General features: G+C 42.7%; 1 protein-coding gene across 1 annotated transcript in view; it reads left to right on the forward strand.

The window, feature by feature from the left end:
* The window catches only part of st3gal2 (ST3 beta-galactoside alpha-2,3-sialyltransferase 2), a 29815-nt gene extending 17210 nt beyond the window's left edge, over nucleotides 1-12605 (forward strand). Inside the window, exons 5-8 of the mRNA XM_078168355.1 lie at nucleotides 1492-1671; nucleotides 2068-2113; nucleotides 3460-3579; nucleotides 3739-12605. Coding sequence (XP_078024481.1) covers nucleotides 1492-1671; nucleotides 2068-2113; nucleotides 3460-3579; nucleotides 3739-3912 — 520 coding nt within the window. The 3' untranslated portion in view covers nucleotides 3913-12605. The remainder of the gene's footprint in view (nucleotides 1-1491; nucleotides 1672-2067; nucleotides 2114-3459; nucleotides 3580-3738) is intronic.
* Nucleotides 12606-13623: the final 1018 nt, after the last annotated feature.

Here is a 13623-nt window from a genome sequence, read left to right on the forward strand (position 1 = left end):
ACTCCTGCTATCTGAACAAACATCTGTTTTGTTGTCTGACATATGGGTAGGCGCACTCTGTGGCCTTTTTTTTCAGGTGCCCCTTCCTGTTTACATAAACAGTTCACTCCTCCAGACAGTGAGTCACATCTACTGTAAATACAGCAAGTACGCAGACAGAGCTGAGTGGTTCAGTTACTGTCTGACTGAAGGTTACACTGGACTAATGTGCTTATTATATTATTTAATAAAATGTGCTGCTGGAAAGTGCTCGTCATGAGACACTAAACAGTATTTGACTCAAATGACAAATGAAATGTGAACTAGTTTGCTGGTAGTGACAGAGTGAATCAGCACCCTACTCTGCAGTTCCCCTCCAATCCATGGAGCATCTGAGCATCTTTCAGCTCATTGTTTTGGTTTTACAGCTCATAACTTTACTGTTTTTGCTCACACTCACTGCTCTCATGAGCACTGTTCCCAGCAGATTTCAGTGGAATGGCTCTAAAACCCACTGTACACTACCTGCTCAGAGCCAAACAGCAGACAGACAAAGTTAGCGACCATCTGGTGAACGTAGTGGAGCACTGAGCAGCTAAAGAGCCAGATTTTTTTCTTAAGAAGTTAGACTAGATCATGATGCCAGAAAAAACAGAAGGGTTTTTTCGGCTATTAAAAGTCTCGGGCGCAACAATTCTCCCATTTTTTCTCCATACCAGCCTACGTGCAAAAATAAAACAACACTTCAAAGACGACACAGCGTAGTTTACCGGTAGCCTGCAGCTGCACTTTTAGAGTGGAAGAAGCACAGTTCTGACAGTTGTTAGCTTACCAACCTGTGGCAACAAGCCAAAAAAATTCCATCATTTGTATTTTTACCCTCCAACAACTTCATCCTCCATTCTGTAAATCCACCAGCAAATTGCCCGGTTCTCAGACTGTCCAGACAACTGCAGCATATCAGCCAGATTGTAACTGCAGTGTTCCTGGAGCTTCACTAGTTTCAATCACTCAAGTCTTCAAATGAATGCTAATGTCAATTAAAGAAGGCGATTATGTCACTTATGGTTTTACAGCGTATTGTGCTGTCCCCATGTGGCCAAATTCAGTTTGACACATTAAAATGAAACACATGATTCTTACATTTCTTAAATGTTGAACTACTCTTTTAAAAGCCCTAGAGGGCCTGTGTCCACAGAGTGTTTTTATTCAGCAGAAAAGTGATTGCGGAGCGCTGGGGAGCGCTTCATCCCAGCGCTTCATAAAAAAGCACTCCCAGCTTTCTTACAATGACGCGCTAGTGTCATTAATGTTAGCTAGGTAGCTAATGCAACGCAACATTAACAGAGGGTTGACTGCACAGATAACAACAAGCACACAACAGCACAGTGATCAAAGCACAACAACATCCTGGGTCCGCCAGCTAATTAGCTTCCAAGCTCATATGTTGCCAACTAACAAAGTGTGACCTGAAGATGTTCATCTCTTATGCTGTCCCTCCCTTGCTCCCAGGATAAACCTGGCCCCCACGGTGGGCTATGAAGAAGATGCCGGCAGCCACACCACTCACCACTTCATGTACCCGGAGAGCGCCAAGAACCTGGCAGCCAACGTCAGCTTCGTCCTGGTTCCGTTTAAAACGCTGGATCTTGTCTGGATCACGAGCGCTCTGTCCACGGGCCAGATTCGATTGTAAGAAGAAATACACACATACACACACAGATATTCATAAGCACGGATTAACACATATGGGAGTGCACACAAACATATAATTAATTTTGGACACATGGTGCACACAGCGTTGGGACACAAAAATGTTGGCATCCACTATTTGACTTTGACAGAAACATAAATACAGTTTGGGGGCGTAAATGCACACATTTTATGCACACACACACACACACACTCACACACAGTTGTGAGAAGCAGAGTCGCTGGGCTGGAACAATCTGTCAGCTGTCAATCATCCAGAATTCATAGCTGCAGCAATCACATGAAGTGCTGATTGAATGTGTTAATCAGTTTCTCTCTCTCTATCTCTCTGTCTGTCTCTTTCTCTCTCTCTGTCTCTGCCTCCCTCTCTCTCAGTACCTACGCTCCAGTGAAGCAGTTCCTCCGTGTAGATAAAGACAAGGTGTGTATTTTCAGCGTCCATTGCAATTTCTTTTGGCCATTCTCACACACTCCCAGTAATACACCAACACACACACACACACACACACACACAGCCACACATTAACGCACAGAGTGACCCCGCTTTGCTGCAATTATATCATCCCCTCCCCATTGCTGATGACGGGATTACAGTTAGATTATAAACCTTCCCTTTGTTTTAAATAATCTTCTGCTCGAGCCTTAATCCGTGAAAATAAATAAAGTCAAACTAATCCTCGCCATGTGAAGACTTTGTGAATATCTTTGCCCGGTCAGAGACACGGTGTCTTTGGGGCTGGCCCAAAAATATAGATTTAAAAGACTTACTCCTCCGCTGCGGAGCTCTAAGCAGCCAAAAGCCCTGTTTGTTGGGACTGAGCATCACCTGGAGGTAGATGATAAATTTGTAATTACTATTCATTTGGTTAACAGCGTTCTTAATCTTTCACAGCAATCACAACCTCAGGGAGTATTAAAATTTAACCTGGAACCTTGTTGGGTTGGACTTTGAAATGAGCAACGGCTATAATCTGCATGAGGTTATCTTCCTGCTTTACTCTATAAATTATCTGAGTGAACGCTTTAAATCTGAATGTAGGATATCTAGGAAGTTTGGAAAGACAAATACGCATTTTGTGGATCTTTCTGAATATTAGATTGTGAGAAAATCCTGAAAAAAAACATTTAGAGAAAAATACACTCTTCTTTTTCTGCCTTCCAGGCAGAAGTTTGGCTTAGTTAAATTTACAACAAGGAGATGATTCAGTATTTCTAGGGATGCACCAAGTGAGAAATGTTGGACCAATACTGATATTTAAAATAACAGTTTGGCCAATAATTGGTAGTGATGCTTTTGTTGTTGCTTATTTTGTTGTTGCTTTTATCTATTCTCCCTTTTGTGCGAGGGAAATAAAGAAATCTTTATTACAAAAAAATGTTTTTCTGTATTCACTGTGTTCCACCCCTTTTTTATATACTAGTATTGTATAATAAGTTTAGTTTTCATTTTTATGCCTCACAGTACTCCATGCAATACTTAAAAACTACAGTTCTCAGGAGGTGGAGCCTGTGCAAAATGTATGTTACACAACAGAAAAACATAGGCCACTGCCATTGGTGAATGTCATCTTATTTGCCAATACGCTGATGGCAGTCAACAAGGCAAGTATCGTCTGATACCAGTGTTTGGTAACTTGGTGCATCCCTCCAAAAAAACCTTCCCCTACTTTCCATACAGGAATTTGGGTTTGATCTTAGTCAAATTTACAGTAAGTAGACAGTTAAATACAGCATTTCCCTTTCTCTGCATCTCTGTCCATCCCTCAGGTCCAGATCTTCAACCCAGCATTCTTTAAATACATCCATGACCGCTGGACCAGACATCATGGGCGCTACCCCTCCACTGGCATGCTAGTGCTGTTCTTTGCGCTGCACGTCTGTGACGAGGTCAGATTCTTTCTTTTTCTCTCTCTGCTTTCAAATAACCACATACTGTAAATCCTTGCATCATGCTCAAACTCCACTTACATCATATTCATCCTGAATAGACCCACTTTTGTAACCACACACTTGCTTTTCAATGCTCTCTCTTTGACTCTCCTCTAGGTGAATGTGTTTGGGTTCGGAGCAGACAGCCGAGGAAATTGGCACCACTACTGGGAGCAAAACCGCTACTCTGGAGAGTTCAGGAAGACTGGCGTCCACGACGCCGACTATGAAGCCCAGATCATCCAACGGCTGGCCAAAGCTGGCAAGATAACTGTATTCCCTGGGAAATAACCAGCAAATCAGCCCATGTATCTAATGTTTCAACACTGCAGGCAACAGACACTATAGAGGCCGCTTAGAACGTGTTAGATATTCTCGCTTTCACTTACCCGCACCGGTTTAGGCTCCCAGTTTGAAGTAAATGCTTACAGGAAGTGAGACGCAATGGTCATGAAATGGTACCAAACAATCCTATTCCATTTACTTTCCTTCATATTCCAGAGGTTGCCCACCAGTGGAGGCTCTGATTGAAGAACATGGTGTGTAGACTCTTAGGAACCAGGAACAGAGAACATCCAAATGTTCTGCTCACTGTGGACTGATCTAAAAGTGTCGGTTGAGCCTTAAATTTGACAATAGACGTATTGTCTCTTAGTAGTTTTCAAGGTTTAACCTCTAATGGCCAGTGCAAGACCACATATTGCTTTTCCGGGGGCAGCTTCAACTTAGGGGTGATAAAGAAGAGAAGGCTGGACGGCAGGAAAACTTAACCAGTCACCACAAATACAAATGACCATGTGCAGCAGAGAGAGAGAGCCAGAGAGGGAGAGATTTCACATGCAAGCGTCCCACTTCTGGACTCACCTTGGATAAGTGTCCAATCCTCATCCATTAACAACATATACAGTATGCTGCACACTGAAAAGGCCACAGAAACAGCACCGTCAGCATCTGGTAGACTATTGTTCTACAGCTATGTGGTGTCTGAAAGTAACAGAGTGGGTATAAAAGTACAGTTCTTCACCCTCTAAGCACGAGGCACTTTTCTGTAGGCCTGCAGACTAGACTGACACAAACTGTGGAGCTGTCAAAAGCCACTGTGCTGTTGAACATTTGGAACCCTAGGCCATGACTTCCTTGAGAAAGAGTTGTTTTTCTTAAGTCCTTTATGAGGCCAAACCTCACTTTCCACTTTCCACTGTCACAGCCCCACTTTATGTGAGTTCTCCCTCACAAGACAGCATTACAAGGACCTTGTCTGACTGAGATGGCTTGTAAAACGGTTTGGTTGTAAGATGAAAGGTGATTGCTGTGAGTTTATATCGTTTGACTGTCCTCTAAACCCCTTGGGTCCCCACCAGGCTTAGCAAGGCCTCCACACCTTGCCGCAGACTCACAGAAACGCGATCAAGACTTTTGCCTTTCAGCCATTCTGTCGACTCAGAAAGATCACTGCAGCACGAGCATGAGCTTCAGCTTCTGTAGAGCCAACTAACCTGGTTTCAAACATTGTGGCGACCGGAGGCCAATCTTTCTTCACAGGGACACAGGGAGAAGTGTTGTGGGAGAGTGTTGGTTGGACTGTGTGTGACTCTAATGAGGCCAAAAGTCCGTCTCCTGGGGTTTCATGTGTGGATGGAGGCATGCTGGTTTTTGGACCGGAGTTTCATCCCCATGTGGTCTGTCAGGGTCTAATTTGGGAGACGAGGAGACAGAGAGCTAGGGCATGAGGAACCAGTCTGACAGCAGCAGCATGAGAAACATTTTGCTCCAGTATTTTTAAGGGTGAAAAGAAAAGATGTTGGTTTATGAACAGAAACTTGTGCTTCTATACAAACTGTACTGGGTTCACCGCTTTGGTTTTGAAAGGACTGAGACACAAAGGGACCGCGCTCTGTCTCTTTTCCCTTTCACAGACCTGACTCCTGTATCAGTGAGCAGTGGAGTTAGAGACTGTCAGTGACATTTCTATCAGATTAAGGCTCATGTAATGGGGTGAAAGAAAACCCCAACAAACCCCAACTGGATCTGGGAACTCTTTAACCCGTCAGCAGCTCGGCTTCATTAACCACTAGCCCTGGTCCCTGCTCAGCCAATTAAAACTTCAGCTATGTCTGGAGGGGGTGGAGCCACCAGACGCCTTAGACTCCATCTCTGTACTGCATAAACTGCACTTCCTGTTCTGATTTTAATGTTAATGGCATATCCCCCTGCAGACTGCAGCAGATCTCATTTGTTAGTTTTATGTACTGTTAAGCTTTGAGTTTACACTTTGGCTGGATTTATACTGTCGGCTCAGATTAGACTTCCACCCAGGTGGCACATTAATGGTTTTTATCATGATTTGGTATCCCCAAACAATGCCCATTTACACATTAATAGCCTCCATTGTAAGTTATTTCTATCTTTAACAAGGAGGCACAAACAAGTATCAATCGTGGATGTGCAGCCAGACAGTGTTGAAAAAACAGTCAGTGGAAAACAGACAATGTGTGCCACAGAGAGAAAGGAAAATAACAGTATTTGGTTTAACCTGAGGCTGTAAATCCATCCAAAGATGCCATGACAGAGGTGTTAATCAAGAAACAGCTGGTGGCTGATTAAGGAGAGTACTCAGGGTTCCTACGCAGGTCTGGTAAATTTGGAGAAGTGGTGACTGAATAAGTCTTTTAAGGTGTGATAAGTAATTTTTCCCCTTTACACCAAACACGTATGCATGACTTTGAATGCTTGTTGATTGGTATTAATGACCCAACAGCAACTTTATGTTAGGCTGAGAGCTCTGGCTTTTAAAACTCACTTCCCAGACTACACTCCATTTAGGAACAAATTAGTATTTATGTCAGTTACAGGGTACTAAGTATTTGTTGGAGCTCCAGGATACACACAATGTGTTTTGGTGAGTAAGAGTGAATGTAAACGGAAACTCCACAGAGAAAAAACTCCTTAGCTATTATTTATTAAGAGTTTAACAAATAAAATCTGTTTCATCAGGACTGTGTGGGTGGAGTCTGATCAGTTTGACATGGCCCGACTAGCAAACAACTAGGGCTGGGTACCAGTACTTGATACCTTTAAAGGAGCTATATGTAAAAAATCTAAAGCAAATAGTCGTAAAATCCTCCTAATATGTCACAGAGACTAAGGAATAATGTTCATATAACATACTGATCTCACCGACAACAATAGTACAGCCAGAATATTCGCATTTAAAAAATTTTTTTATCATGTTTATGTTTTGAATTTGTGTTTTGGCCTGTTGCGCCACCCACCGCCGTCTACCAGTCACGCAGTCAGTAGAGTCTCAGCATCAGTTAAAGTTATGGCTGAGCTACAGCAGCACGACAAGCAGCATTAGCAGTGTCCCGGTACGTAGCATTAGCAGTCTCCTCAGCTGTATCCCGGCAGCAGCATTAGCAACAGAGAAGCCGAAGTTGCTCGAACAGTCCGCTGGAAAACCGAAGATCAAGGACGTGGCGACGCGGCGAACAGATCAGTCTCCAGCGTGCCGCTGTCCAGCAACCTCGAATCTGGAGGGGAGGGGCGGCGGACACGTCTCGCGGCAGTATTTTGAATTTGAGTGCAGTAGCCGTTTTGGCCACATTCTTACATAGAGCACCTTTAAGGTATCAACAGAAATAATGCACTACCAAGTAATATCGAAATGTCTCCGGGTCAAACAATACCTGCTTTCATCCTTTTTGTGCCAGGGGTCTGAAACCAGACCATCCCGACTCCCTGCAGGAAAAAAATCACACACAAGACATAAAATACTTCTTTGTGGAGGATTTATTATCTTCAATTCATTGTTTCTTATCTGTGAAATAAAAGGAAATAAAATAAGTCAATTGTTTGAGCTTACAAAAACAAACAGGAGGTCTGCGTTGCTGTGGCGTGTAGTTACATTTCTGGGGAGGTGCATGTCAGGCTACAGTGTAGGTTACGGCATAGCCTCTATGTTGACACAGACCCCTACACCATAGGTACAACATTGATTCGAAGCAGAAGTATAAATCCCGCCCAACACAGCAGCAGCGCTAACATCCAACCCCGAGCCATTAAACAGATTAAAACTCACATTCACACCAAAATGGCATGACTCTGTCATTAAACCCATTATTAACTGTGATGCTAACAGTTAGCCCTGTCACTGTGTGTGAGCAGCTGGTAAACTTTTACCAACTGTCCCTGGAGAGAAGCTCACACTCCTACAGCAGCTACAACCCATACAGTCTGTGGTGTGGTGAAGGTGAGCACGATGATTCGTATGTAGATATAAATGGTTCATTCTAAGGTAATAAAAAATAACGATTCTTATTTTCAGGTGATTATAAACTAATGAAAACATAGTTATGAATATTATATTCCATTTCTACCATTAGATGCTCCACAATCCTAAACCCTGGACCTTTAATGCTCCTTTAAAACTTTAAGAAAGCTATGGTTACAGCTAAAAGTTTACCAGAACTTCACTGATATTTTTTTTCCTTTAGAAGGAGTCGTGTGTTGTGTCCGTGACTCATAATGTGCTATACAGTGAGCTAAAAAGAACTTATCTGCCACCTCCAGAAATGGTAAAAGAGATAGCTACATCTGTGAATAGAAGCTGTGTAGGAACCGTGAGTGCCAGCCGCTGCAGCAGATGCTACTGTCATGTGAAATATCACTTGTGTATGTGTGACAGCGTTGTTGAATGCACCTTTCTCAGTGTGTTGTTAAAAGTTAAGGGATTTAACCACAATCTTATGAAGCATTTCATTTTTTTTTACATGTAGTGCAACCAGCTGAGAAAGGTTTGAGGTAGGCACACACACACACACACACACACACACACACACACACACTTAAAGTGAGAAGGGTCGGGGTGTCATACCACCCCCAGCAGGTGATGTGAAGAACTGTGCCTCCTGTGCTGATATCAGTTCTGTTGGTGTTTTACTGTGTTATCTTTGGACAATATTGTGTATCCACACGTGACTCTAATGTATTACTGTTGTTCTCTATATGCTTTCAATGTTTTTATCCTACTTTGCACATTACAGATTTTATAGGATGCTTTAGTGTTGAGCTGGGCTCACTTCAAGAGTCCGTGCGGCTGTATCTGGACATATTGTTTGTGTTTCTCTGTCACACACACACACACACACACACACACACACACACATTCATGCTTTCGTGCCTTGTCCTGCTGCTGGACGTTTCTGGCCTACAGCTGCTCCATCAGCAAAACACACACCTGCTACCTTTGCTTTTTTTTCTTGCTTTTTTTTGGTCACACACACACTGTCATGTCTTTTGGCTGAGAGCTGTGCCTTCTGAGCTGCACACACACACACACACACACACACACACCTACATGAAGACACACTCTGCCTTCTGCTCGGGGTGCAGATGCCCCCCGCTCTTCACTCCTTACTGCTTTGTGCTCTGACATTGTTTTCTAAAGATGGCTGTAGGCTGTAAACAAGAGGATGTAAAGTGGTGATGCAGTGTGACTCGCTGTGAATCCATATTAGGGCATTTGCTACTTTTTTGAACATATAGCGTATACTTTCCACGCATATCTGCTTTTTTAGATAACATACAGTGAGGAATGGCAGGAGAGATGGCAGACATAGAGGGTAATCTGCTGGATTTGAGCCCACAAAGTTGCAGGTACACTGACTGTAGAACAGAAGATGACAAAGCGTATAAAGGTTTAGACATATCAGTGTACCGCTGCTTTCGCGGTTCGGCGTTTTTCTCGGAGTTGTCAGCTACTGTGGTCCTGCGTTATTGATGTTTGTTTCCCAAGATGCTCCTTCTAACTTCAAAAGGAATGTGTAAATTGTTTTGGAGGTAATGTGGCTCTCTGGCAGCAGAATAACACTTTGCTATCGCATTCTCGCAGCCCGCAGTGGGTAAGAAAAGTCTTAATAGTCTACTGTGCCCCCAAACAAGGTGAGACCCTGTTCCAGCACGGAAACAGTTATCAGCATCCTCAATTTCTCCCAGTTGTAAACCAGAACAGTGTGATCAGATAGTGGCGGAGGCAGGGTGATCCCTCTCTGCTGTGCTAGCCTGAATTAGAGTGGAGGTTTTACAGCACATGACACAGATCTGAGAGTGTTCCCTGTAGCATTTAAAAACCAAAATAGGTCTTTTCTCCTGTCGCCAACCCAATACACTGAATTTTTTTTTTTTTTTTTTTTTTTTTTGGTCCTCAGGAGTTGATTCTCAAAATAATTGAAAGACACACCACTTTTTCAGGCAGCTGTCTGTGCCATGGCTGTGTGAGGAACATCCATCTAGAAATAAAGAGCTGCATTTGGTGAGAGCATTTTGGGAAATGCGGTCCTTGATTGTGATGGTCAGATCAGATGTCCAGGAGCAGGATGTTTTCTCAGGTGAAATCTGAATGTGTGGTTAAGTCCTCTGATAACACTGACAGAAACAAATGACAGCCAACTTGCGTGTTGAGTTTCTGTCACAAATTAAACCGGACTGATTTTCTTTTTAGCATTGTGTTTATTTCTTGAAATTCCAGGCCAGACTCGCACAAATCATCCCCACACTAACATCATCCATCTTTGTTCTACTTTGCTGTCAGTGGAAATTCAGGTTCCTTTCACATCCAGGACTATTTTTACACCGTTTAGTCTCACACACTGTGTGCTGAGGCACATTTCAGTAAAAGCCACAAACACTCAATCACTGATTGCCTGAAAATGTGTTATTGAGCCTTGTATGATTGCACAAAGCAGAAAATCCAAACCACTAGAGTTTACCACAATTTCCATTTTCCTGGATAGAAACTCATTAAATTACATTTTTATGGGGTAATTAAACAGAATGAGTGCAGAAATGAACACAGTCTGATAGCACACCTGTTCAGCTCGGAAAAAGTGGACACTGATGTTTTTATGTCAGAGGGAGAATATCTGAACAGCATCTCAATGGGGTCACTCCTGTTTGCAGGGTCCTATGTTCCCCAGATTTATGGCACATTGTGGGAACATGACAAAGGGCTGTGTGTTTCCCTGGGTCATAATGTGAACCTGAAAAAGATGTTGCCCAGCTCTGCGTTTGCTTAATATGGCATGGGCCTAGGGTTGGGTTAGGGGACTATAATCATGACTCTGAGAATCATGGAATTGCTCTGGAGTCGGCTGGAAAGAGGTTGAGGGTCGGAAAGAGGTTGAGGGTCAGGTTAGATTATTTATGAAATATCTGAGGTCAAATTTGTAAGACAATAGGAGAGTTAATCTGTGTAAACAGAATATTGGACCTTAACATAAGACCTTGCGAACATAGGACTTTCGGAACATGGCACTCGGGGAACATTGGACATTCAGAACATTTGACTCTTGGAACATAGGACCTTGGGAACACAAGACCCTTGACATATAGATAGCCTCCCTACATGCATCTACAATTAAAGGAGTAATTACACGAGTGGGGTTATACCAACAAATTGTTTTTACAGTTCTGTTTTGTACAGAATAAACAATAAGATATAACTCGTGAAGTAGTGAGTTTAACGATCTAGTGTGTAGGATTTAGTGCCATCTAGCGGTGAGGTTGCAGATTGCAACCAACTGAAACTTCTCATGTGCCGAGCATGTAGGAGACAGTGGCCAATGTAGATGGCCCTATCAAGGGCCAGTGTTTGGTTTGTCCGTTCTGGGCTACTGTAGAAACAACATGGCGGACTCAATGTAAGAGTACCATCTCTGTGTATAAACAGCTCATTCCAAGGTGACGATAACGTGACGATTCTTAGTTTCAGGTGCTTATACACTAAAGAAAACATAGTTATGAATATTGTATTCCATTTCTGCCAATATCCCCCTAAATCCTACACACTGCACCTTTAAGAGGAGCCAGTAGGCTAATAGCATTGCAAATCTTTGCTAATAGTTACCTTTGGACAGACTAGGCGAGCTGTTTCCAGTATATGCTAACTGTGAGAGTGGTATCAAATAACTGTCTGAGGAAAACAAGCAATTTTCTTAAAATGTCAAAGTATGTTCTTGCTATGTTAAGGGCAAACTATGTTTTATTTTGTTTTCTAGCTGTAGTACTTACAGCTTGATTACTCGGACATGTTGATAAGAACCTACTGAACAAAAGTAAACAGAAAATCAGAAAATTGGATTAATTTGTGGTTGTCTGGCAGTGTCTCCAGCTGTAACAAAAGAGAATCGGTGCCAGACAAAAGGAAATCACAGCCCTCATGGCTGGAAAATTACTTTAATACCACTTAAGTCTCCTCAACCTGTGTCTATCCAGTTGCTATGGTTAAGGAGGCTGCAGCTTGGTGTCATTCTGTGGTAATGAAGAATAGATTTCTGCAGCAGGCACAGAAATGTAACTGAATGTTGGAGAGAAAGCTTCAAGGAACAAATGCATCCTGATCAAAACACTGTCGGCTCAGGCTGTTGGCATCGTGACATGGCCTGCGACTGTTTTCAGCGTGCAGCGGTGTTTGAGGCTGAGGTGAGGACAGCCTCAGGCAGCTCTTTACTCATCAGTTCACTGGTCTGCACTGAACAGAAGCAGCTCTTTAGCAGCAGTCACTGAGCTGCAGACTGCACATATCAGACTGTCGCTGTGGATTGTAACGCTAACTTTCACACCTCTGTCAGCTATTGAGCTAGTACTCTCAATCAAGTATGAACTATCAAGTAGGATTAAAGGCTGCTTAGTGAATAGATCTGCCACAACAGCAAACTTACTGGTGGCTCGTTTGAAACAGAAACTGTAGGAAAAGGAGTAGTCCAGAGATTTAGAGTTTGGATGGGTGAAATATTTTCATGTGGGTGGTTTTCTGCTGGCTGGATCTGTCATCATCATCTAGTCCTGCTTAAATGTCCCATTCTTCAGTCGCACTACCTTGCGGACAAGGTAGTACACGTGTATTTACTACATGGAAACATCTGTATGATATGTGATCCGACTCTTTGTATCTTATGCTATTGTACAAATAAAAGCTTCATGAAACATGAGATCAAAGTCTGATGTGTTGTTTGTAGAATTCTGGTTTGGTTCACACTGAGCCGCTGATAAGACTTGGGAAAGACTGCATAGAAAAGTATATAGATTGGATAAAACTAGCTTCAAGTGGGGATTTATGGTGGGTTGCTAAAGAGTGAGCTTCTTTACTTAAAGATATACTACGCAGGATTTTCCTTAGAAAACAATCTAAGTACTCAAACAGATAGATCTATCTGTCTATCTACAAATATATACAGCACTGAACAAAAATGTAAACACTTATTTTTGCCCCCATTTTTCACAGGTTTAAGTTGAAGATATCAGACTTTTCACTTGCACTCAGTAGATATATTTCACTCAAATTTTGGTCACAAATTCGTGTTAGTGAACACTTTTCTTTTGCCAAGATAATCCATCCACCTGACAGGTGTGACATATCAAGATGCTGATTAAACAGCATCATTACTACACAGGTGTGCCTTGGGATGCTCACAATAAAAGGCCACTCTAAAATAACTGATCACACGGCACAATGAGACAGATGTTGCAGGTTTTGAGGGAGTGTGTTACTGGCATGCTGTCTGCATGCATATCCACCAGAGCTGTTGCATGTGAATTGAAGGCTCATTCACTACCATAAGGCAGATTATGAGCCAGGGAAGACAACAAGTGTCCTTGTTAGTCTCAAGAGATGTTGTGTTTTAGGAATGTCAAGGCGGCACATATTTTGACTGTTGATGTGCATGTGTTATGGGGACTATAAAGATAGCAGGGCGAGAGGACTTGCTGGGCATTCACTGACTGACTGTTCATGCGGTTGTATGTTTGAGTGTTTCCATTCATGAATGCTTATTAAAACTCAAGAAAGACAGCCGACATGTGAAGACTTTTTCTTTAAACTGTTCATTAAATAGTAGTTTTGGCACCACATTGGTTAGAAAGACAAACTGCTGTCAGGTCAAGACCCTGGTGAGGACAATGAGCATACAGATGAGCTTCTCTGTCCAGGTGGCTGGTTTCAGATGA

This window comes from Epinephelus lanceolatus, chromosome 5, assembly GCF_041903045.1.
Source record: "Epinephelus lanceolatus isolate andai-2023 chromosome 5, ASM4190304v1, whole genome shotgun sequence".
Lineage (NCBI taxonomy): Eukaryota > Metazoa > Chordata > Actinopteri > Perciformes > Serranidae > Epinephelus > Epinephelus lanceolatus.